General features: G+C 47.8%; 1 protein-coding gene across 6 annotated transcripts; it reads left to right on the top strand.

Moving 5' to 3' along the window:
• The first annotated feature begins 187 nt into the window (after positions 1-187).
• On the top strand, positions 188-22,427 carry PALB2 (partner and localizer of BRCA2). Of its 6 annotated transcripts, none has more exons than XM_030577779.1 (13): positions 193-302; positions 3,923-3,982; positions 4,159-4,258; positions 5,076-6,965; positions 14,150-14,922; positions 16,002-16,085; positions 17,518-17,679; positions 18,254-18,339; positions 18,702-18,863; positions 19,073-19,186; positions 19,639-19,726; positions 20,802-20,950; positions 21,855-22,427. In XM_030577779.1, exons 1-13 carry the CDS (start codon positions 243-245, stop codon positions 22,084-22,086), a joined length of 3,960 nt encoding a protein of 1,319 aa, XP_030433639.1. In that variant the 5' UTR covers positions 193-242; the 3' UTR covers positions 22,087-22,427. The 6 variants fall into 6 exon arrangements, with proteins under 6 accessions (XP_030433640.1, XP_030433642.1, XP_030433639.1 ...); XM_030577777.1 differs by having other exon boundaries at positions 19,070-19,186; XM_030577781.1 differs by having other exon boundaries at positions 195-302; positions 5,076-5,123; positions 19,070-19,186.
• The last annotated feature ends 773 nt before the right edge of the window (positions 22,428-23,200 follow it).

Below are 23,200 nucleotides of genomic sequence, written 5' to 3'. Positions count from 1 at the left end.
CCGCCCCTTCCATGCCGACCAACCCGAGCTCGGCCGCCTGCTGTCGTCACTCCCCACCGGCGCGCGCTCAGCTGCCTGCCTGGTGTAGCGCCTGCGGGGATGGGTGGCTGAGGCGCGAGCGGAGTCCGGTCCGGCCCGGCCCGGCCGCGGGTCTCCGGCCTCTGAGCCCCTTCGCTCCCCGCAGTCGGAGGCTGTCGGGCCGTGCCTGGGGCGCCTGCGGCTGGGTCCCGCCGGGGCCGGCGATGCTCGCCATGGACGGGCCCCCCGCGGGAAAGGCGCTTACCTGGCAGGAGAAGGAGAAGGTGCGGGCGCTGCTCTGCTGTCTGTGGCGCGGCCCACGAGCCGTGACGCGCTGCCCGGTTTTTCCGAGTCGGCTGCGTGCCCGCGGGGAGAGGCTGGCCCCCGCCCGCAGGAGAAGTGGCTCAGTTCCTGGAGGGTCGGTCCCTCAATGGCGATTAGCCAGGCTGGGCAGGGCAGGGCAGGGATGGGGTCCCTGGCCTCTGTTTGCCAGAAGCTGGGAATGGGCGACAGGGGATGGATCACGTGGTGATTCCCTGTTCTGTTCATTCCCTCTGGGGCACCTGGCACTGTCGGCAGACAGGATACTGGGCTAGATGGACCCTTGGTCTGACCCAGTCTGGCTGTTCTTAGAACCTTATGGTGTATGGACCAATCCCACTTGCCTGGGCAGACACATTGACTTAAAAGGGAGCATGGTTTGGCCCTAAATCACAGAGAGCCAGATACAAATATGGATGGTTCCCAGGCTGATGGCCCTGATTGTTAAAACTGTACTTCCTATAAATAGTTATTTGATTCTCAAGCAAATTTAAAATTTGTCCCGCACTCATAGCAGGAGTAAGTATTGTCTAGACCATCCCTGACAGGTGTTTGTCTAACCTGCTCTTAAAAATCTCCAGTTTTGGAGATTCCACAACCTCCCTGGGCACTTTATTCCAGTGCTTAACCACCCTGATGGGAAGTTTTTCCTAATGTCCAGCCTAAACCACCCTTGCTGCAGAAGTTATTGTTAATAATAATCAGTAGTTAAGTAAGAGAGTCTTGATAATTTTTCAGAAAACACATGTCCAGGAAAGGCTGATGATTCCAGGATATTTTTATGCTGAAAGAGGAATAAAATATCCAATTATTAGAAAGCAGGAAACCATTTAAGGGCCTACTAAAATCTTCTGCCTAAAGAATATCTAAAAAGAGATCATTTGGTGCTCAAAAAAGTGCACATACAATTATCCAGAAAATACTATATAATTGTAAAACTGCTGTTTGACATGGTTGATACTGGGAGAAATTGCCTCACACTGTTCCTCAAAGGTATACGTGCCTATAACTGTAAGGATACTGAATACTGTACCATATTTACAGATGTTTACTTTCTAAGTGCTCAACAGATGAGGGTAGTGAGGTAAAGGCTTATTCATCTTTAGAGAAATGCATAAATAAAACTAATAGACTGTAAAAAAAAAAAAATTTCCTGTGTTCCTAATACTATACTAACTATACATGTTACTTGTAAGAGAGACATTTTGATGAGCTCTTTAGTAAATCTTAAGTATGCTCTATGTATGTTTGCCTGTGGAGTCAAGGAACTGGAGTGCGTGGCTTCAGATTTGTACATATATGTTATCTTACTTCCCTGTAAGCTACCTAACTTTGGTTCCAGACCTTGAGGTCCATAGCCCCAGATATGTTAGGCAAGTGTCTATGATAAGTCTCATAATATGACAACACAGTTTGGCTCCCACTGTATCCAATTAGCCCATCAACACAAATAAGCCAATTTAGTCAGATCACGTCTCAGTTTTTAGAGTCAATGTAGACTGTGTTATTGGAGGAGAGGATTGTCTCTTGGTTTTACCGTGGGCTGTATTAAGGTTGTTTAGTTGATCTAATTTGTGCATTATTGTATATTTTAATGATTGACCAAGTGTAACTGTAACTCTGACTCCCCAGACTTTCTCCCACTTGTGTTATTGTGAGAAAACTACACTATTAAGGGCTCCCCCCTCTCCCCAACAAGTAATTATAATCACTATTTTCTATCTTAACTGCTGGTTACAATTTTTTTTCTGTATGATTTCCTTAAATTTAAAATGTATCTAAATGCCAGAGTTACTTTCATAGAGAGACAAAGTGAGGAAGATAATATCTTTTATTAGACCAACTTCTGTTGGTCAGAGCTCATCCACCTTGTGTCTCGTATACTGGGACCGACAAGGCTACAACACTGTGTGTAACCATGAGATGCTTTGATACTCATTACAGGTTTCTAAAGGGTATGTGCCTTATTCTGGACATCTGTGAACTACTAATGTGGTAGTTTTCAATGAATGAGTGAAGCAAAGCACAGCAGAATTATCATAGAATTGTAGGATTGGAAGGGACCTTGAGAGGTCATCTAGTCCAGCCCCTGGCACTCATGGCAGGACTAACTATTATCTAGACCTTCCCTGACAGGTGTTTGTCTAACCTGCTCTTAAAAATCTCCAGTTATGAAGATTCCACAACCTCCCTGGGCAATTTATTCCAGTGCTTAACCACCCTGATGGGAAGTTTTTCCTAATGTCCAGCCTAAACCACCCTTGCTGCAGTTTAAGCCCATTGGCAATTTAAGCCCATTATGGCTTAACATGGGAAAATATTTATGTGAAATTTGCTTGCAGCCTGGGCAAATGACATACTAAGGTGCATATGATGTAGCAATTCTAACATGAGCCTTAGGATGCTTGGAACTACATCTGACAGTTTCAGAGGCTGCCATTCTGGCTGGTTCAGAGTTTGAAAACTCTGGAGCCCAAGCCTTTGTATTGTGTGGGCACGGGGGCTAAGAAGAAGGACAGAAGGTTTCTCCATTGTTAAAGAGACCAGCTCAACAAATCAAATTTGGCACTTCTAGCTCACACTGGTTTTGAGCTGTGAAGAGGCAAACAGTATTAGGAAATATTTCAGAAAGTTGGCCCACCTCATTTTTGGATCTCTGTTAGCTTGTGAATACCTCAGTCAGTCCTCAAGCTTCCCAGGAAACTTCTACCCTTCCATTGGACCTTGCAGGGCCATTTTTAGATGGATTTGTTAATTCTGGTAAAGTTGAGCGATTGGATATGTAAAAATCAGCCTTATAATGGAACAATTCAGATCTCAATTGTGAGTTATTACAGCTTCTCTATAGTGCACAATGGCTTATTGCTGAAATACCTCACAGAAGCAGTTGCTTGTAAAGGGGTATTTTAATAGAGAAGTATCAGAGGGGTAGCCGTGTTAGTCTGGATCTGTAAAAGCAGCAAAGAGTCCTGTGGCAGCTTATAGACTAACAGACATTTTGGAGCATGAGCTTTCGTGGGTGAATATGCATGCATCCGACAAGTGGGTATTCACCCACGAAAGCTCATGCTCCAAAACATCTGTTAGTCTATAAGGTGCCACAGGACTCTTCGCTGCTTTTAATAGAGAAGGATGCCCTTTGGCACTCAGAATGGGAGAGAGTTCCAAGTAGAAGGTGTAGGATGGAGAAAGACCTGAAGGCAAGAAAAGGCAAAGGTTTCAGATGAGATGGAGTGTTGAGGAAGAAGGTATACAGGCAGAAATGGCATTGTCCAGGGCCTTGTAGGTAAGGATAAAAAGATAGGGCTTGGTATGGGAGGCAAGAGGAGGCTAGCAGAGGGATTTGAAGATGGTTTCACATGGTCAGAGTAGTGAATAAGAAGATTGGGACAGAGGCCTGAGAACTAAGCAGTGGTCTTGAGCAATGAAGCCTTAATATTTCTCAAGATGCTTGAGTGTGTATGAATTGGGTGTATGAATTTTCTAGGTTTAAAATGTCACTGCACAATTCTAGGCCTTGGTTCAGTTTTTACTTACTGTAGGCATTGTGTAATATCTGTGATGTGTCATCTTTGTTTTTTAGCTGAAAGAAAAGTTAGCCTTCCTGAAAAGAGAATACAGCAAAACATTCAACAGGTTACAGGTAGGTAAGCACCATAGTTTAACCCTGAATTATTAAGTTTGCCTGACTCTTGTGTTTCTGAATGATAAATTTGGTGAAAGATGCTCAGATTTTGGGAGATGAAGTTTATTCTTAAAAAAACCAAAAAACTGCAGACAATGAAATGCTGAGTCATTGATTTGTTGTTGTTTTAACAGCGTGCACAAAGAGCTGAGAGGGTTAAAAATTATGTTAAGAAGACTGTTGCAGAACAAAATCAATTGCTTAGGCAAGAGGAAACGGAGAATACCACCACAGGTAACAGTTCAAAATATAACCTGTTGAGATGTGATTATTTCTTTCTTTAACCTTTTGTCCTTATGAATAGAGCTGTGTGATCCCACGCTACAGTTCAGTATAGTATAGAAGTAGTATAATATAGTATAGTATGTGTTGCATGTCAAGACTTAGGTGCCAACTCTGATTTACCACCTACTTCTGCCTAATCACCTCAGTCCTGACCTATGGCACAATGTGATACCACAGTCCTAGGGTGCTTCCCAGCTCTGCTAACACTCATGAAAATTCTGACTTGAATTGTTCCTTTTATTCAATTATTGCCTTACCCCTTGGCACACAATATGCGGCTCTGACAATACCCCTAAATCATGACCCACACGATCATCCGTAATTACAGTCCTACCCCCATTTGCCAGTGCTTCTTGAGCCTGGTGTTACCGCCTCTGTTCTAGTGTTGGGCAGAGTCTTCTATTTGTGCTGGTAAGTTTGTGCTTGCCTGATAGTGATAAGGATGAAACTATCCATCTCAGTTCCTTTTCAGGCACAAGAAAGGTCTTCAGAGATGAAAGACCAGTAGATTAACACATTGTACCATCTAGTTTCTAGAAGCATCATTGCTTATTAAGCATGTATTAATTTGGTGTATGCTTAGTAAACTGAGCATCATATGGTGTGTCTGCTTAATTTTCTTGGCTGAAATATAAAATGTCGGTGGAATAATTTTTGCAGAACCCTTAGTTTGCCATTTTTGTAAAATTGTCTCTGGTTCTGCTTTGTTGCCTCCTGTCTTAGTGGGACTTTTCTTGGGGAATGCTAATTGCATTTGTCTCCACAGAATTGATGGATAAACAGTCTCCCAATGGTGGCGATAGACCTGGAACATGTAGATTACAGACCAATACCTGTTCTGACTCAGGCACTGAGAAAAAAATGTCCGTCACGTTTAAACTTGAGCCTGAATTCTTCAACAGTGAAGTTAACTTGCAGGAAAATTCATTGGCAGAAAGCACAAATAGTGACTCAGAAAATACCCTCTCTGGCCTCATGAGATCTGTTCTTGAGGAGAAACAAAACCAACTGCCAAGGAGTGGAATAACTTCGGTCTCAGAGGGGAGAGAATCAACTTGTGAAGTGCCACCAGTCAGTGCTGGGGAAACACTGGAAAATGAAATGGCTAGTACAGAGGAGCCTGGGTCACCAGTATTCAAGGGGAGAAACACCATCTCAAACACCAAGAATAAAATACAGAAGGCCCCCAGGCCAGTCATTGTGAGGGAAGAAAAAGGTTTAACGCCTCAAGATCCACAGGTAGGAGATTTGCAGGAAATGCCTGAAGAAAATGTATTTTTGAGTGTCCCCAAACCACTTTCAGACATGTTGATGGGTGGCAATAACGTTCAGCAGCCTGTGTCTCCATGTGCTGAGGACATCTGTGATAGCTGTGAGCCACTGCCCCAGTGGTTAGTGAGTGATATCCCTGTTTCACTTGAAAACATTGAGAATACAGGAAAAGAACTTGCCTGTATAGAAAACCAAATGGATCGGGAAGAGTTGTGTAGGGCCTTGGATTTAACTACAAATAATCAATCATCCCCGGCAGGCAGAAGCAACCCTAGCACTAGTGAAAGCAGACCCCATAAAGAAAGAAACCACAATGAGACCAATAGCTCAAGACCTGTGAACACAGACTCTCTTCTGGATAATGTTGAAGAACCTTTGAGGAATCCAGAGGCTCAGACTGAAGCAGGGTCTCCTGTCCTAGAGAAGACCCCTCCTGCAGCAGAAAGCGCGCTGAGCTCTTGCACAATGATTGAAGGACTTCTCTTTCCTGTAGAATATTATGTTAGGACAACTCGGCGTATGTCTAACTGCCAGAGGAAAGTAGACCTGGAGGCTGTCATTCTCAGCCAGTTGGGCAGGAGCAGGAAAGGGCTGCGAAGTAGACAAAAGCAGGTAAATTCAAATTCAGATCAGCTCTACCAAGAAACTGCCAGGAGTGTCGTGCAGGCAAGCGGCACTCCGTTCCCTTTTCTAGGTGCAGAGAGTGACCCAGTGAGTTCAAGTAGTTCTCAGAAATCTCTCCCTCTCTCAGATGAGAGGAGCACCTCCAGTGGTTCTCTTTCTCAGAAGACTGTTATTAGTACGAAACAAGCTAAGGGAAAATCCTGGAGGAGAGGAAGGGGCAGATGGGGTTCTACCTGCAGACCTGCACTGAATGGGTCACAAGCCTGTCCTGAGACTTCAGATCTCACAATGCTAAAGGAAAACAGTCATCTCTTGTCAAATGATTCTCACCATGAAAAGGAAAACTGTGAGGGTGACCCTGAGAGGTCACCTATACGCAAAACAAGGGTGCTCATTCCTGCAGCTGGTGAGGCCCCAGAAGCGGAAATGACAGATGTTCTATGGCCAACTGAGGCTGATCTTCCTGATGGAAGCCAAACATTCAGCAAATGCCATCAGCCTCCATTAGAACGGATTCAAAATCCACTCCAAGGAAATAATTTCTTAAATCCATGGGGTGAAGCTTTCCCCAGCCCCACACGAGATCTGGAAGCCAATGTAAACGTGAGTCAGGCTGATAAACAGCCAATGGGACACATTAAGAATCAGTGTGTCCGGAAAGTCTGCAGGGCTGAGCAGCTGCCAACAGTTAAAGACTCTCTACCTCAGCACGATCTCCCAAGTTCCTCTGTGAAACGTAAAGTGAGGCAAGGATCTAAAGGTACCTGACAGAACTGTTGCTTGGAAAAATCAGAGCTCCCTAAAGCTAGAACTTAAGTTCTTCTTCGAGTGATTGCTCATATCCATTCCAGTTAGGTGTACGCGCCGCGCGTGCACATTCGTCGGAAAACTTTTACCCTAGCAACTCAGTGGGCCGGCAGGTCGCCCCCTAGAGTGGCGCCACCATGGCGCTCCATATATACTCCTGCCGGCCCACCCGCTCCTCAGTTCCTTCTTACCGCCCGTGTCGGTCGTTGGAACAGTGGAGCGCGGCTTAGCTGACCTCCACTTCCCTAGCTACTCGTTTTCTCGTATATAATTATGCAGTTATAACACTTTTATATATATATTTGTATGGTTATACGTGTTTTCCTTGCTAACATGGTTAGTTTAGTTAGCGGGGTTCAGGAAGTAGCCCCTTCCATGAGCCCAGTGCCGGAGCCATGCATGGCTCACCAGATTTTCAAAAGGGGCCCGGCTTACCAGAAGCCGCGGCCGAAGAGAGATCTACATGACTCCTGTTTGAAGAATCACACTTGACAGATAAGTGCCCCATTTGCAAGGCTTTTAAGCCGAGAACAAAAAGGTGCGGGACTTTCACTTGCCCCTCCACCTTGGGCGCGGAGCGATGTTCAAGCGGCGGGCAGAAGCGCCTCCTCGGCACCGGACCCCGCCGGTACCACCAAGGCCTTCCGGCACCGACCGTCGCCGGCACCGATGTCGACTCGGCACCGTTCCCTTCTTCCGAGGTCGAGAGAGTCTACGATTCCTGCTGGTGCCTGGCGGCTCCCCGGCACGCGCCGTGGTTGAGCCCCCTGCTCCCGCTACTTCCGTGCCACCTGCATCGCAGCCAGAGAGCTCGCCTCAGTTGCGTTATCCGGCCTGCAGAGGCACCGATGACTTCGGCTCCGTCGATTCCAGTCCCCCAGGACCAGGGAATCCGGTGCCTGGCAGCTCCCCGGCTCGCGCCGTGGTAGAGCTTACTGCTCCTGCTGCTTCTGTGCCAGCTGCACCACAGCTAGACAGCTCGTCTAAGATGGCTCGCCCGGCGCCGACGACGTCGGCACCGTCGATCCCGGTCCCACGAGGGCCGTAGAATCCGGTGCCTGACGGCTCCCCGGCACGCGCCGTGGTTGAGCGTATTGCTCCTGCTGCTTCCGTGCCAGCGGCACCGCAGCCAGAGAGCTCGTCTAGTCGGATCGCCAGGCGCTGACACCTACTACGGCACCGATGACGTCGTCACCGTCGATCCCGGTCCCATAAGGGCCGTAGAATCCGGTGCCTGACGGCTCCCCGGCACGCGCCGTGGTTGAGCGTATTGCTCCTGCTGCTTCCGTGCCAGCGGCACGCAGCCAGAGAGCTCGTCTAGTCGGATCGCCCGGCGCCGACGCCTGCTACGGCACCGATGACGTCGTCACCGTCGATCCCGGTCCCACAAGGGCCGTGGAATCCGGTGCCTGACGGCTCCCCGGCACGCGCCGTGGTTGAGCGTATTGCTCCTGCTGCTTCCGTGCCAGCGGCACCGCAGCCAGAGGGCTCGTCTACGTCGGATCGCCCGGCACCGACACCTGCTGCGGCACCGATGGCGTCGGCACCGTCGATCCCGGTCCCACACGGGCCGTAGAATCCGGTGCCTGACGGCTCCCCGGCACGCGCCGTGGTTGAGCGTTTTGCTCCGGCTGCTTCCGTGCCAACGGCACCGCAGCCTGAGGGCTCGTCTACGTCGGATCGCCCGGCACCGACACCTGCTGCGGCACCGATGGCGTCGGCACCGTCGATCCCGGTCCCACACGGGCCGTAGAATCCGGTGCCTGACGGCTCCCCGGCACGCGCCGTGGTTGAGCGTATTGCTCCAGCTGCTTCCGTGCCAACGGCACCGCAGCCAGAGAGCTCGTCTACGTCGGATCGCCCGGCACCGACACCTGCTGCGGCACCGATGACGTCGGCACCGTCGATCCCGGTCCCGCAAGGGCCATAGTATCCGGTGCCTGACAGCTCCCCGGCACGCGCCGTGGTCGAGCTACTTCTCCGGCTGCTTCCGTGCCCACGGCACCGCGGCCAGAGGGCTAGTCTAAGTTGGATCGCCCGGCACCGACACCTGCTTCGGCACCGTCGATCCCGGTCCCGCAAGGGCCGTAGAATCCGGTGCCCGACGGCTCCCCGGCACGCGCCGTGGTTGAGCGTATTACTCCCGCTGCTTCAGTGCTGACGGCACCCCAGCCAGACGGCTTATCTAACTCGGTTCTCCCGGCACCGGCACCTACCGAAGCTCTGATGACCTCGGTACCATGGATCCCGGCCCCACGAGGGCCGTCGAATCCGGTGCCTGACAGCTCCCCAGTACGCACTGTGGTTGAGCCTGCTGTTCCCTGCGCGCCGGAGATGTTACCAACGGCGAGGGCTCTCAGTGCCATGACGGAGTCAGTGCTGCCTGACCCGGGCACCGCCGGTACGGGTAATACAGTCTCTTCAAGGGACTGTCCCCTGTCAGTACAGCAGAGCGGCACCGTCTATGATCACGGTCCCGCAGACGCTCCAAGTCCTGTCGGCACGCCGGACACCACTGGCAGTCCCGGTACTGTTTTCCTCGGTACTGGTCACACTCACTGCACCGGTCGGTATCCCGTTCGCCGACCCGCTATCGGCACCGTTCCGACATCTGGCACCGGGGCAGGTACCTTGACTCCTGTAGCTCTTCTCCGAGCCTCGAGACCTCGGTCGACCTCCCGACACCGTTCTGGTTGCGGGTCTGGATCTCGTTCCAGGTACCGATACGCCTCCCGATGCCGGTCCCCGGTGCCGAGTTGGGCAAGGTCCGAGTGAGTCAGGGACTCGGCCCGTGCCCTCTTTTAGTACCTCCATGGCCGTCCGAACACGCATCCGTGTCACCCCATATGCGCGGATTTTATGCTCAGGACCACGATCCTGATATTATGGCCAGCGGGCGCCAGCCCCGAAGCGGAAAGAGCCTTGGCGAATGCAAGGTGTACTCTGCAGGGGCCCTGCACCTCTGGGTAGCGAAGCAACAAGCCTTGCTTAGCTGCGATAATTATAGCACCTGGGTGGAGGAGTTTCTCCCTCGAACCTCCCACCTAGAGTTCGCTGCCGTCTTGGAGGACGGGGGAAAGAATTTACCCTTTGTTGGTAAAGGCATCTTCGCGGCAGAGACAGCCCCAGACTGCGAAGCCTGCTGGACAATAGGGTCCTAATGCGTCTCAGCATGTATACGCCTGCGACCAAACGCAGGCCTTTATGGCCCCAGCCGCCATACTCTGTGCCTAGCCAGAGGCAGAACTCTGGAAAACGGCAAGGCCAAGGTGGTCGCAGACAAACGTCAGGCCCCCTAAAAAGCCAAAGTCGAGGTCCCTCGCAATTACCACTGGGACCAAAGACGGACCTTCCAAGGTTCACCGGAGGGCGGTGTACCAGTCGCAGGACGGGATCCTGATCCCGCTTTCTCCTGGCATGGCCCCAGTTACTTTTAGGTCGCTGGGTCCTGCGCACGATGGAGCATAGGTACCACCTTAAAATTGCTCCAGCCCTGTCCCCCTTCAGCGGACGAAAGGGGCTAGGGGTTTTACTCCCGTTATGCCCTAGTCCCCCACTCGACCACAGGTCAGACCTTCCTGGTCCTGCATGGACTCAACCGGTTTGGGATAAGGTTGAAGTTCTGCATGGTATCCCTGGGAACCATTATTCCATCCTTGCCTCCGGGGGGCTACTATGCCGCCCTGGATAGGAAGGACGCGTACTTTTGCAATGCCATCTTCCCTCCGCATGGGAGATGCCTCCGCTTTATAGCCAGCGGTGAATACTCCCGGTTTACGGCCATAGTCGCCGCCTACCGTAGCTATGTCGGATATGCGTTTTTCCGTATTGGGACGATTCGCTTATCCGAGGAGACTCTGACACACAAACCACTCAGCCCGTGGGCATCGTCACGGTCTTATTCACAGATCAAGGCCTGATGATTACTAATAGAGCAATCCGCTCTGGTTCCCACGCAGAGGTTGGGCTTCCTAGGGGCTATCTTGGTCTCCTACCTAGCCGGAGCCTGCTTATCGCAACTGCGGTTTTAGGCGATGGCATCAATCATCTGAGGTCTGAAGGCTTTCCCAACGACCTCAGCTCATTCTTGTCTCAGTCTCCTGGGTCCATGGTTGCCCGCAAGTTTGTAACCAAACGCGCCAAGCTCCGCCTCCGTCCTCTCCAAGTCCGGCCCACCTCGGCGTACCGCTTGGACAGGGAGCCAATGGTCATGGTAGTCACCGTTCCCTCGAACGCCTTAGGCTCCCTAGAGTGGTGGCTAACTCCCTCCTTGGTGTGGACAGGATGCGGTTTCATCCGCCCCAGCCCTCACTGCCCCTGACGGCGGACGCATCATCTCTCTGCTCGAGTGCTCATGGTCACCTCCGAGCTTAAGGCCTTCGGTCTTCTAGGGAGCTGGCATTCCTCATTAATGCCCCAAGAATGAGAGTAGTCCGCCTGGCATGCCAGGGGTTCCATCGGCAGCTGCGAGGCCGTTGTATCTCGGTGTTTACAGCCAACACAATGGCCAGGTGCTTCATAAGCATTCAGGGGGGACATAGTCCTCCCCCCTTTTTTGTCAGGAGGCCATCCATTTCCGGGTCTTTTGCATGGCCCACTCGATGGAGCTGGCGACGTCCTTTCTCCCAGGCGTTCGGAACGTCTTATCTCTTTGACTCAGCAGGTCTTTCCTGTCTTACGAGTCATCACTCTGCCCCATGTGAGGCGTCCCGCTTTCCGGAAGTGGAAATGGTTCCTCGCACAGACCTGTTCGCTCACCGCGAGTGCAGGAAATGCCAGATGTTCTGCTCCTTCCAAGGTCTCTCCTCGGAATCGATCTTGGTCGCATTCCTGATGCCGTGGAACGGCCAACTGCATTATGCCTTCCCGCTGTTCCCACTGGTTCGTTACGTCCTGCTCAAATTCCGCAGGGGCGGAGCGTGCATCATCATCATGATCACTCCAAAGTGGTCCAGGCAGCACTGACATACCACGTTGCTCGGCCTGTCAGCCCAGACCTCATCACTCAGGGCAATGACAGGCTTCGTCACTTGGACCTGCAGCCTCTTCGCCTCACGTACCTGAGTCGGGGTGACAGGCAGCCTTCCGCCTGGTCAACGTACCGAGCCAGGTGGAAGCGTTTCCTTTACAGCTGCAGTACGCTTGATCTTGCTCCTGCTGAGGTCTCGATCCCCTCTATTTGGCCTGCCTCTGGCCTTCAGCGGCAGGATCTGGCGGTATCATCGCTGAGGATACTCTCAGCAGCCATCCCTACCTTCCAGCAGGCTAAGATGGACGTTCAGTGTCCCACTATGGGTTCGAGGTCCCTCAAGGGCTTGGAGCGCTTGCACACTCGGGTGCGCCGCCCAGCCCCACCCTGGGGCCTCAACCTAGTCTTGGCCAGACGGGTCTCTGAGATCAGAGCTCTTACGAAGGTTCCACAAAGACAAGGTGCAGTTATGACCGCACCCGGCTTTCCTCCCTAAGGTGTTTTGGCCTTTTATGTTACCCACAGCTCAACGCAATGGGCATAACCGTTGCACTCCTTGGACATCTGTGGAGTGCTCGCATTAGTTGTGCTGACAGAATCATTTCCTAAGGTGCCCCAGCTCTGCCCCGGTAGCGGGCCAAAGGGAGGGCTTGCTTGTTTTCCTCTCAGAGGATCTCATCTTGGGTGATGGCGGACATCCCCACTTGTTATGATTTGGCTCATATTTCCCCAAGCCACATCACCGTGCATTCTACCAGGGCTCAGGCTTCATCTGCCGCCTTGCTGGCTCGTGTTTCTACCCACGAGACCTGTCGCGAAGCTCCATTGGTCCTCGGTCCTTACCTTTGCTTCGCAGTATGCCCTGGTTCAAGAGAGGCTGTAGCCTCTGGCTCGGCAGTTTTATTCTGCCACATTTCACTCCGACCCCACCGCCTTTGTAAGGCTTGGGATTCACCTAACTGGAATGGATATGAGCAATCACTCGAAGAAGAAAAGACGGTTACTCACCTTTGTAACTGTTGTTCTTCGAGATGTGTTGCTCATATCCATTCCACACCCGCCCTCCTTCCCCACTGTCGGAGTAGCCGGCAAGAAGGAACTGAGGAGCGGGTGGGCCGGCAGGAGTATATATGGAGCGCCATGGTGGCGCCACTCTAGGGGGCGACCTGCCGGCCCACTGAGTTGCTAGGGTAAAAGTTTTCCGACGAATGTGCACGCGCGGCGCGTACACCTAACTGGAATGGATATGAGCAACACATCTCGAAGAACAACAGTTACAAAGGTGAGTAACCGTCTTTTTTGGGGAGAGGGAAAGACCATAGAGGGCTAGTACCCTTGCTCCAGTATGTCCTTAGCCTGACCTTGGTTCTTTTTTCCCTTAAACTTCCCTTCCTGCTTTTTTTTGCTACCTAAATGTCCTGTATTCTTGCTGGCTGAAGTACCTTTTTCTAAAGTACCTTTTTGTGGTTGATCCTCTTGCAGATATGGCCTCTCTTGTTTTCCATATTTTAGATTCAGAAAATTTGAGGAAAGCATTTCCAGCAAATAAATACCCCAAAAGCTCATTTTCTGGGCCTTCTATGATCCTTAAGCTTTTCCTCCCATGCTTGGCCTTGGTTGCTCACTGTTGTGAAACAGATAAGAAGAAATGGCTGGGGAACTGTGTGGAAAACACTTGGGCCAGGAACAAGGTGTGCATGAGTCACATGCTTACAGTACTCAGTGCATGCGTGCAAGGATGAGATTTGCACAGATGTGCCCCTCTTAGTTTTTTAGGACACTAGTCACCATAGTATCCAGGCATCAACAGTGCTTAAAGTGCTTACAAAGTGCTTGGCACTGTCTAAGGCACAGATTAAGATAGCCCTTGGCCCTGGAAACTTACAATCAAAAGTCTGGAAACAAAAAATCATCGGGGGGAGGGAGCATTTTTAACCAAATAGCTAGCAGTGCAGTCAATTCTAGCAGCCTCAAGAAGTGCAGTAATTGCCCCAAAATGTGTTTCTGAGAAAATCTTACTTCTATTGTGAAATAGACAGAGGCTTTGTTTTAATACATTAAATTAAATGAGAGAAGAGAATTGCATGTTTGCTGAGTATTTGTGCAACGATGTGACCGTCTCTCTTCTACGTTCTCAGTTCTGTACTATCTTGCTTTCCTATTTCTAGGTAAAAGAGGGCGCAGTCAACAGATGGACTTGGAAGGTCCAACTCCTCTAGACCATCTTGGTCTGGATCCTATGGCCTTCGATCCGCCCTTTCACTTCCAGAATGAGATGCTCAGTGTCAAGTGGCTGCCCTCGAAGCTGGACATCAAAGACTTTCATTTACCCGATGAGGAGTTTGAGCTCCTTAAATTTGAGAAACTACAATCCTGCACAGTGAAACAGCTGGAGCCCTTTGTTCCTTCAGGGTCTGAACACTGGCTCCAGAATGCTGGAGACACTGTGACTTTAGGGGACATGAGACTTAAACAAGTGAATACAGAAGGGAAGAGTGTAGAAAATAGCTTTATTTCTCCTTCAAAGACTATGTCACCTAAACAGCCTCACTTAGAAGGGCAGTTGCACAAGAAGGAGCTTTCTCCAAGGGAATTGCTGCTAACTCCGGCAACTACTGTCTCAGCTGGTGCGATCAACCAGCTGGAATCACAGATTCACACACCTGCTTTCCCTGTCCTGGGTGCAACCCCAGCTAACCTGTCACTGGTACACAATGAGACCTTGCCTGACACATTTTCTGTACTTCCTTTGCAAGTGAAAACAAATATCTTCAAAGAACCAGCCAGTCTTGTCGTGGATGGGAGGGAGTATAATAACTCCACAGGTGCATTGCACTCTGATAGCTGCAGAACAGGATCTGACTGTAGGTCTGATGAACCTGTCACCCTCAAAGAGTATCAGCAACCAGGGAGCGGTTCCAAGGAGTGCTGCAGTGCAGAGGTAAAAGCAGAGACTCCCTGGCAGGGAGCATCAGGGCAGTGGCTCTATCTGTGAGCCATCTTTCCCAAAATCTGCTCAGGTTCAGGGACAAGGCCTTCCTGCATGCTAGCTCTTTGTACAGCCAGAGGCAGTGGTTTCCCTTAGCTGCCTGTTTGTAAATGTTTGAGTTTGTCCAGGCCATCTCAGCCTTGCAGCAGAACAAATCCTTCAAAATCCCTCATGCTTAAACTTGAACTGTGGACTTTGCTGCTAGTTATGGGAGGTAAATTCTAACCACGCCAGTGAACAGAATGTTTCTTGGGCCCCTTGTCAAAGCCGACCTGCCTTAGGAAAGGCTCTTGGCCGGAACTCTGTAAGTACAGCAATAGAGAACAAAACAGTCCGTGTAATAGATGGGAGAGGAGAAAGGAAGGCGTAACTATACCCAGAGGTGTGGTCAACAAAACACGGTTACTCTTTATACTTACCTCCAAATCTCCAACAACCAGGAGGTTGGAGAGGGATCTGTTCTTTGGGGTAAAGTAGTATTATGAGAAGAGTGTGTGGGTGGGTGAGAGGGAAAACAAGCACTAAAAGTAACCATCACAATTAAAAATAAAGAAGAAAGTACAGGTTGAATTTTCAAGTATTTTGCAGATTTAAATGACTTTTTCTTGGTTATTGTGGTAGAGTCTCTAACTTAAATTTCCCAGAAATTTAGTTAGTTATAATAAAATAAGAACAAAATAAATTGGGAGCAGAGGAAGGTAGACAAAACCTCCTTTTTAGAAAGAGATCCACTCTGTATTTGCAAGAGTGGCAAAGAAGCTACTAATAAGGAGACAGAGTAGCGTCAAAGCATTAGAAAAGTGATGTTTTTAAAAGACAGGAGGTTGGAGGTTTGGAGGTGGGTATAAAGAAAATTCAGAGAGGGAGATAAACTCTTGTTTTCCAAAATGTACTAGTACAAAAGTGATCTTAAAGCTGCTGTCCAGCAATCTGACGTCGAGTGAGCGCACTCTTTTGTACACGCACTGGTACATGTGGAGCATAATTTGTTGAAATTGTATTTAATCAGTCTGTGCTTTTTGTTTGTCCAGAACAAACTGACAGCCGAGCAGTTGGCCGTGGCACTGAGTGACAACCTGAGAGACAGGAGCTTGCAACTGGCCTCAAAGCTAAAGGTTGGGGAATAATATTTTGAGTTACATCCACAAATGGAGTTTTTAAATAAAAAAAAAATTCTTTATTTACTGAGACTTTTAAAATGTGTTTATCTGAAGTCTAAATAAAAGCACAATAAAACAAATGTAAACGATGCAAAACAAAATAGACTAGTAAAAAAAAAAATAGACTCTGCCCATAATCAGCCAGTCCCCTCTTGGTCTTTCACAAAAAGCAACTAGAGAGCTTGAGTCAAACTCCAGTGCATCTGTGTATAACTGAAGAGCAAGTGCACACAAAAATCCCAAACAGTGAAGTGTCTCAACAACTGCAGATGTATCAACAGACAGAACGCAGACACTGCTGTTCAGCCTCAGGGAAAATGGTTGCCTGATTCCTGCTTCCCCAAGCGTTGCAGACTGTGGCTGGCAGCAGTGTTTCATTGTTCTCATGTCCTCCTCCCTCCGTCTCTGAAGGTTAGTTGGAGTTGCTCCTTACTGGATCAGTCATGTTAGGTCCAGAGCATGCTGACATTCATGCCTGCTTGGAGCTGAGTTTGGCCTTTGAGGCATTTGTGTTCCAGAAGTGAGGCAAACATGGCCTGGGGTTGTTTGCACAGCTGAGCCATCAGATCTCCCTTTCACATGGTCTCTCCTCTGTCCCCCTTGCCTTTTATGTCTTGTAGGGGGTAGAGAACAGTTGGGGGGCAGGGCAGTGACAGCTGTGGAGAAGTCCTCTGAACTCTGAAGCTCCAGTGGCACTTGCAGAAGTTGGGTCATTTCTAGGCCTTGCACCAAACCCTGCACAGCCAACCAAAAGTAATGAAGTTGGATCAAAATGTTTCTTTACATGGACAAAAAAAAATGCTGCCGCCTGTTTAAAATTAAACCTTGTTTCCAGTGACCCTATGTGATCTGTGTTATCTGTAGCCTCTCCCCTCCTGCCTGTGAAAAGGAGGCAGATAGCAGTACTGAGTACAAGCAGGTGCTGTGCAAGCATCATCAGACAGCTTGGCTACTCCGCCTCAGCCCTGATGCCACCTGTGTTTCAGGTCTTGGATCCACCTTTGCAGACTCTCTGTTGTGTACAAATGGCAGGTGGTTTTGTGCTGTGGGTGGATGGATAGATATCCATTACTTCTAGGACGAAACCACCAAACTCATTTTCCTTGTGGCCTAACTGGCATTGGGAGCCAGGACTCCGAGGTCAAAATCTAAGGCACTAACCCGCAACTCCAAATCTCTATCACACTGACATGCATCTGAAGAAGTGGGTATTCACCCACGAAAGCTCATGCTCCAAAACGTCTGTTAGTCTATAAGGTGCCACAGGATTCTTTGCTGCTTCTATCACACTGGCACTCTGGAAGTGATTTCATGCAAGAGTTAACCTGAATCTCCAGGCTGAATATCCATAGTTGGAATAACTTCAGCACTGTTTTGTTTTGAGCAGAACCCCTCAAGTTCTTGTGCTGTGGATGTGAGCGCTGTCTGGTGGGAATCAGCTGGCTGCACAGAGCTGTGTATCATAACTGCTTGTGAGACTTCCATTTCCTTGTGGAAACCTCTGGCTTCCAACCAGTGGAGAAAGGTGTACACCTGGCACCTTACAGAGGTAGAGTACACAGAAGTTTCTTCTTCACTTTGGGGCAGTTTTCTAGTAGTATTGGGTCACTTCCGAAGACACACACAACCTGTAGTCTCACAAGTGGGAATGTACATTTTCTTACACCTAGTGGGCCAGATCCTTAGCTGGCACATGTTGTTGTAGCTCGATTGAAGTCAGCTAAGCAACTAGATTTGCACCAGGTAAGAATTTGGCACAAATATTTTGAACAATTCAATTTCATATTAAATTTTAGTTATTTACAGTTGTAAAGATCTCCACATACTGGATGTTGATTGTATAGCAACATGACTTCTTGGTGTCCTCTTTATGTCCTTAAACTCCTCAACAACTTTTGACGTCTCCTCTTATCTCCCCAAAGATCATTGCCTCTTTGTTTAGGTTAAGGACAGATTTGATGATTGTTGATTCTTTGCTGTATCTAACTATTTCTTTTGAAGACTGAGAAAATAAGTCATGATCCTGCAAACAGAGCAGTCTTTTCTTGATAATGGGGAGAGAGTCAAACTGAGAAGGAGCTTATGGGTGTCCCTAACTAAATCCGTGTCCTTTGCCTTTACAGATTCCAGTAATACAAATTGTTCCCTTGCCAGATGTCTGTAATCTTGTGTGTGTTGCCTTGGGAGATCTGGAGATTGGAGAAATAAGGTGAATGTTTCTGGGTGTGTGGTTTTTATTGCAGATTGAACCTTTCCAACCTGATTTCTCCAGCTTGACTGCAGATAATTTTGTGTTACTTGACCCTCTTCTCTTGCCCAGAGGCTGAAGTAGTCTCTTACTGATATGTCAGTTTTAAGCAATTTTGCAAATATTAAAGCATTTTTGAAAATATCTGAGTAAAGCAAAAAATCAACTATCTACAAGGATTCTCTTACTCCTTATTTCCTCCCATTGGTGCAGGTTTGACCACTTCGAAACACAGTTGTTTCTGTGTGCTACAGAAGGCCAGATTTGGGTTCCATTTCCTTCGCTTTCATTTTGATGTAGCTTTCTGTTCTGATTTGGTTTAGGCTCTTGCTTTGTTCTTCTGAAGACGGCTCCTTAAAGCAGTCACTAGTGAAAACCGGGAACATAAAAGCTGTTCTTGGTCTGAGAAACAGGAGGCTGGTCAGTACTAGTGGGACGCTTCAAGACCAGCAAATCGAAATAATCTCAGTTTCGGAGGCAGGAAGGTAAGCAGTCTGATATTTGTGGTGTTTTCAGTATGGGGATGGGAGAGCCCTCAGGAGATGTCACAAAGGCTGGGCAGTGGTATCTGTGGTGCTGAGGGGATCGTATGCTGTCCTTTCTGGATTATTGCTGTGTGTGATCCATTCTCTTGTGTATTGAATTCTGAGGGTTTTTTCCCATCTACTGTTTATGTTCATGTTCTCCCCAGAAGCAATGAGAGGCAGACTTTGATGCCCCCAGAAGAAACCATTCTGGCTTTTGCTGAGGTAGAAGGGATTAGAGATGCTTTGGTTGGCACAACTGCAGTGAACAGCCTTGTTGTTTGGTAAGTGCTTCCTGAGAGATTACACTATATCACTAGGGCTTTTGGGGAGGGACTGTTGCTTGTGGGATGATACAGTGGGAGGAGAGGATGTATAGTGATTTTGGCTGTATTAGCTAGTTACAGATCCTATGTGGTGGAGTTTGCTGCTGGTTTGGCCTTATGTTGTTAGTTGTTTTTAAATCTGTTGTCCTAGAGCCTGGAACAGAACTTTTTTTCTGATTTCGTTTTTATAAATCTAGATAAACATATAGCTAACAGGCTGTGCTGCCATCCCAGTGCTGCTCAGGGCACTTGTATGTGGCATCCCTTTCCCTCACTCGTTGTCTACCACCTTTTTGGTGTGGTCATTTGTTTGGACTGTGCCTTGCTCATTGGTGCTACTGCAGTCTAAATAATAAATACAAATAAGAGGATTATAAAACAGTCAAGTTATCTGTTTCCATTTTCTGCAGGAACTTGAAAACTGGCCAGATTCTGAAAAAGATGCACGTTGGTTATTCCTATCCTGCTTCAATCTGCCATCGCGCCTATTCTGACTCTGTATGTATGTGAAATGGTGTCATTCTGTTTGTGCCATGAGTGCCCGTGGCTGGGGTTCAAAGGTGTAGTTGTCTAAAAGAGGCTCCTGGATTTAAGGACCTGTTGTGTTCAGGTCCACTGAGAAAATTAAAGGAAAAAGGAGTTAGTTTGTGGGGAAGAGGTTGAATCACTTTTCTCAATTTCTTGTCCTTTTCACAGATATATTGGTAAGCGAAAGAGTAATACGCTGCAGTAGATTCAAAAACAGCTGCCAAAACATTTTGTGTGTGTGTTTTAGAACTATCATTGATTGGTGTGATTGCACAGTTAATCTTTCTCAATTTACTAATGACTAGCTCCGGCCACGGTGATGGCACAGCCTCATCCTTATTACGCTACAATTATTTAATAATTATACATACCCCAAACACTCAGAACTGGATCTAAAAACACAAATTCGTGTACGAAGTCTTGGTTCTAATTCTGATGGATCTTCTCATTCATTAGCACCTCTGCCATGATTCCTGGATGCTCTGCCTGCTTGTATTCTTAGGATTCTTGACTGGAATTCATCTCACTGAACATTTAATTCTGTGGGTGTGTAAATTTAGTGCTTATGAATGTATGGATTAATAGCACTGGCTTGAGCCAGACCAGTGGGGGATTCTTCAAGATCTGACTCTCAGCCTGGCCTTAAGCAAAAGCTCCCAGTCATGTCTAATTGTGCAGTAGTTTTGTTGTGTGAATTAATGACTAGATTGAGACCAACAAACTTATTTTCTGTGTGAGTTAATCCTGATTTGATGTTAGCTATTCTGAGCTGAAAAAGAAGTGCATAAATTCATTGTGTCACTGACCTGTCATTCCACTGCACCAAATAAATCCTAATCAACCAGCTTCCCAGCAGCTCCTGCATTTGTTTGTATTTAATTTGATAAATACCAGGAGTGGTAAGTTCTTACTGCTTACAGCGTCAGCTGACATGGGGTTCTGATTACAGGAAAGAATTTACCAGTGATTGATTGGAAAAAAACAACTTGTTATTGTTTTTCTCTTAACATTCACTCTAGTGACGTATTTTTCCTTTGTAAATCAGGGCCTCCTGTTTGTTGTTTTAAGTCACCCACATGCCAAAGAGAACGAGTCCTGTGGAAACTCTGCATTCCGGATGAGAGTGTTCAATCCCAAAACAGCCAGAAGCACTGGGGTAATGTTCTTCTCTCTCCCCCCTGGACACAGCGGAAGGCAAGTATCCCAGGAATAATGCACATGTATTTCTTAGACTATTTTTTTAAGCAGAGACCTGGAATTGTTAAATGATAAAAGGAGTCCATGGGAGAGCCAAAAAGCTGGCAAGCTGTGAGGGGCCATTTGCTAGCTGATGATAGTGAGGTTGTGATAAGTCACTTCAACCTTTGTATATACAGATCACAGTGAGGGTGTTGCCCATTTCCCGTCTGCTTCCTGCACATGTCTGTGAGCTAACCTCTGAGCTCCCTGTGTCCTGGTGCACAAGGGAGCTCTTTATAAGAAAGCCCTGTGTTCAAGCCAGGGAATTGCTCCCTTGCAGACTTCACACTCTATTTACTTTCACAAGATGTTTGTGGAGGAGAGATTCTGTAACTGAAGCTGTAATTTGTGAATCCAAAGGCAAAACCTCTGGGAAAATTTAGGCAAATTAACACTGTAAATGCTTAAAACAGTTTGAGGGTCTTACCTCTAGATATAAGTACGTTTACTTAGTATTAGATTGCCATATGGAGCTAGGTGACCTGCTGTCTTTCCAAGATCTTAAATCTGGAGAGTAAGACATTGTCTCCAATCCTCCAAACAGTTATATGCATAAGAAAAGTTACACAGTTGTGTGTTTGCAGATTGACGCTTTAGAATGTGGTAACATTAACAATTGTCTCCTACCTCTCTTGGTCAAATACAATGAAAACAACTTATAACTTCAGTATATTTTAGTTTCCTACAATTGGCTTACACTCTAATAGGTTTCTTTCTCCTTAAGAGGCTTTTCCATGTGGAAGACTTTTATTTCTTTTACACTCAACAAATCTGAAATAAAACCTTTTAAAATCTTGTGTAATGACATTTTATATGAAGAAACTCTGCAGAGTACTAACCGTTCTGTGCCTGGTTTTAGGTACCTTGAAGGCGAAGTGAAGGGTGTCTCTGCAGCAGCTGTTCTAACATCTGGAGCAATTGCAGTGTGGGACTTATTTTCAGGCCAGTGTACTGCTCTACTTCCACCAAATGCTGATGGGAATTGGTCTTTGGTCAGGTGGTCAGTCACAGATTCCTGCCTTCTGGCTGGACAGAAAGACGGAAGTGTGTATGTGTACCATTATTCACAAGCCAAGGCAGTTGGGAAGTAAAACTAACAGGAGAATTTGCACTGATAAAGTAAATTGAGATGGATAGGATTTTGTGTTGAAGAAAGATTCCTCAGTGTCATCTGTTCACTTTCCCACAAGTAAACTGGTTTTTTTTTCCACTTGAAGTTAGGTTCAAAAGGTCTGTGAGATGATGCTGGTCAACCTGGCTGACGTTGAATGTGTCTTGTCTTGCTCACTAGATCTGTGAAGCCAATGGCACTGTTAATCAGTGATTGGCTAGATCTAGCTGTTTGGATTCAGGGTTTGTACATTTCATTGTGAAAAGCATTCAGTGGATTATCTAGATATAAGATGCTATTAAACTTTATTTTTGTAAACTGTGCCGTGCTGAAGTGATTTTTGTATCGCTAACTTCCTTAGTAAAAAAATTTATTTCAGCAATTGTGGACAGTGATATATTCAGTGATCTAAACATAGCTAGTGCTAGATCATTCTACATTGATGAGAACAGCAGAAGAGAACCTCTGCCATCCAGCCATAGTCCAATCCTGCCCAGTTAAGCCACTGTGAAAAAACACCTCCATCCTGCTTCCTTCAGGTATAGGAATAATCTTTTGCTTCTCATGCATTGGGTTCAGCTGCAGCTCAGATTTTGGTGATGGCTTTCTCGCTATCTCTAGCAACTGTTTGGTGTCTGTAAGACATTGGTTGGTGCCTAAGTGCAGTCTCCATTGGGCAGGTGTCCACATCACAACTAATCAGGTCTACTGTGATAGAGACAACGCCCCCTCCTTCCCCCCGGTGTCACAATTCCTGAATTAACTGTTACCTCTGACCAGCTCGTGGCCTCCTTTTGGGCACCTCACTTAGGTCTCAGGCATATAACTATCACCATTCTCACGGTGGAATTTTGTGATTCACTCCCTCCTGGCACCTTAGTCTGCAGACTTCTGTGATTTACTGATCCTCTCAGCAAGTCTGACTTCAGCTCAGCTCCTGCAGTTAATGACAAGGTTATTCAGTGTCCAGCCAGGTCTCATAAAGCAAAGTACTACATATTCAGAACAAAAGCGTTTCAGAGGAACTATGTATACGTGCTACTGGTGTACCAGGTAACCATCTTCCACTGGGAGACCCTGGCAGGTTTGAAAGA

The sequence above is a fragment of the Gopherus evgoodei genome, chromosome 10 (genome assembly GCF_007399415.2).
Source record: "Gopherus evgoodei ecotype Sinaloan lineage chromosome 10, rGopEvg1_v1.p, whole genome shotgun sequence".
NCBI classification, from domain to species: domain Eukaryota; kingdom Metazoa; phylum Chordata; order Testudines; family Testudinidae; genus Gopherus; species Gopherus evgoodei.
The sequence above is the reverse complement of the archived record's forward strand: the minus strand, read 5'-3'. Positions and strand labels throughout refer to the sequence as shown.

Excerpts from the sequence above, each read along its gene's own strand:
- PALB2 (XM_030577777.1), top strand. The coding sequence starts at position 243 with ATGCTCGCCATGGACGGGCCCCCCGCGGGAAAGGCGCTTACCTGGCAG. Across the intron at positions 18,864-19,069 it reads TCAGTTTCGGAGGCAGGAAG|AAGCAATGAGAGGCAGACTT; the intron begins GTAAGCAGTCTG and ends TGTTCTCCCCAG. Across the intron at positions 19,727-20,801 it reads ATCGCGCCTATTCTGACTCT|GGCCTCCTGTTTGTTGTTTT; the intron begins GTATGTATGTGA and ends TTTGTAAATCAG.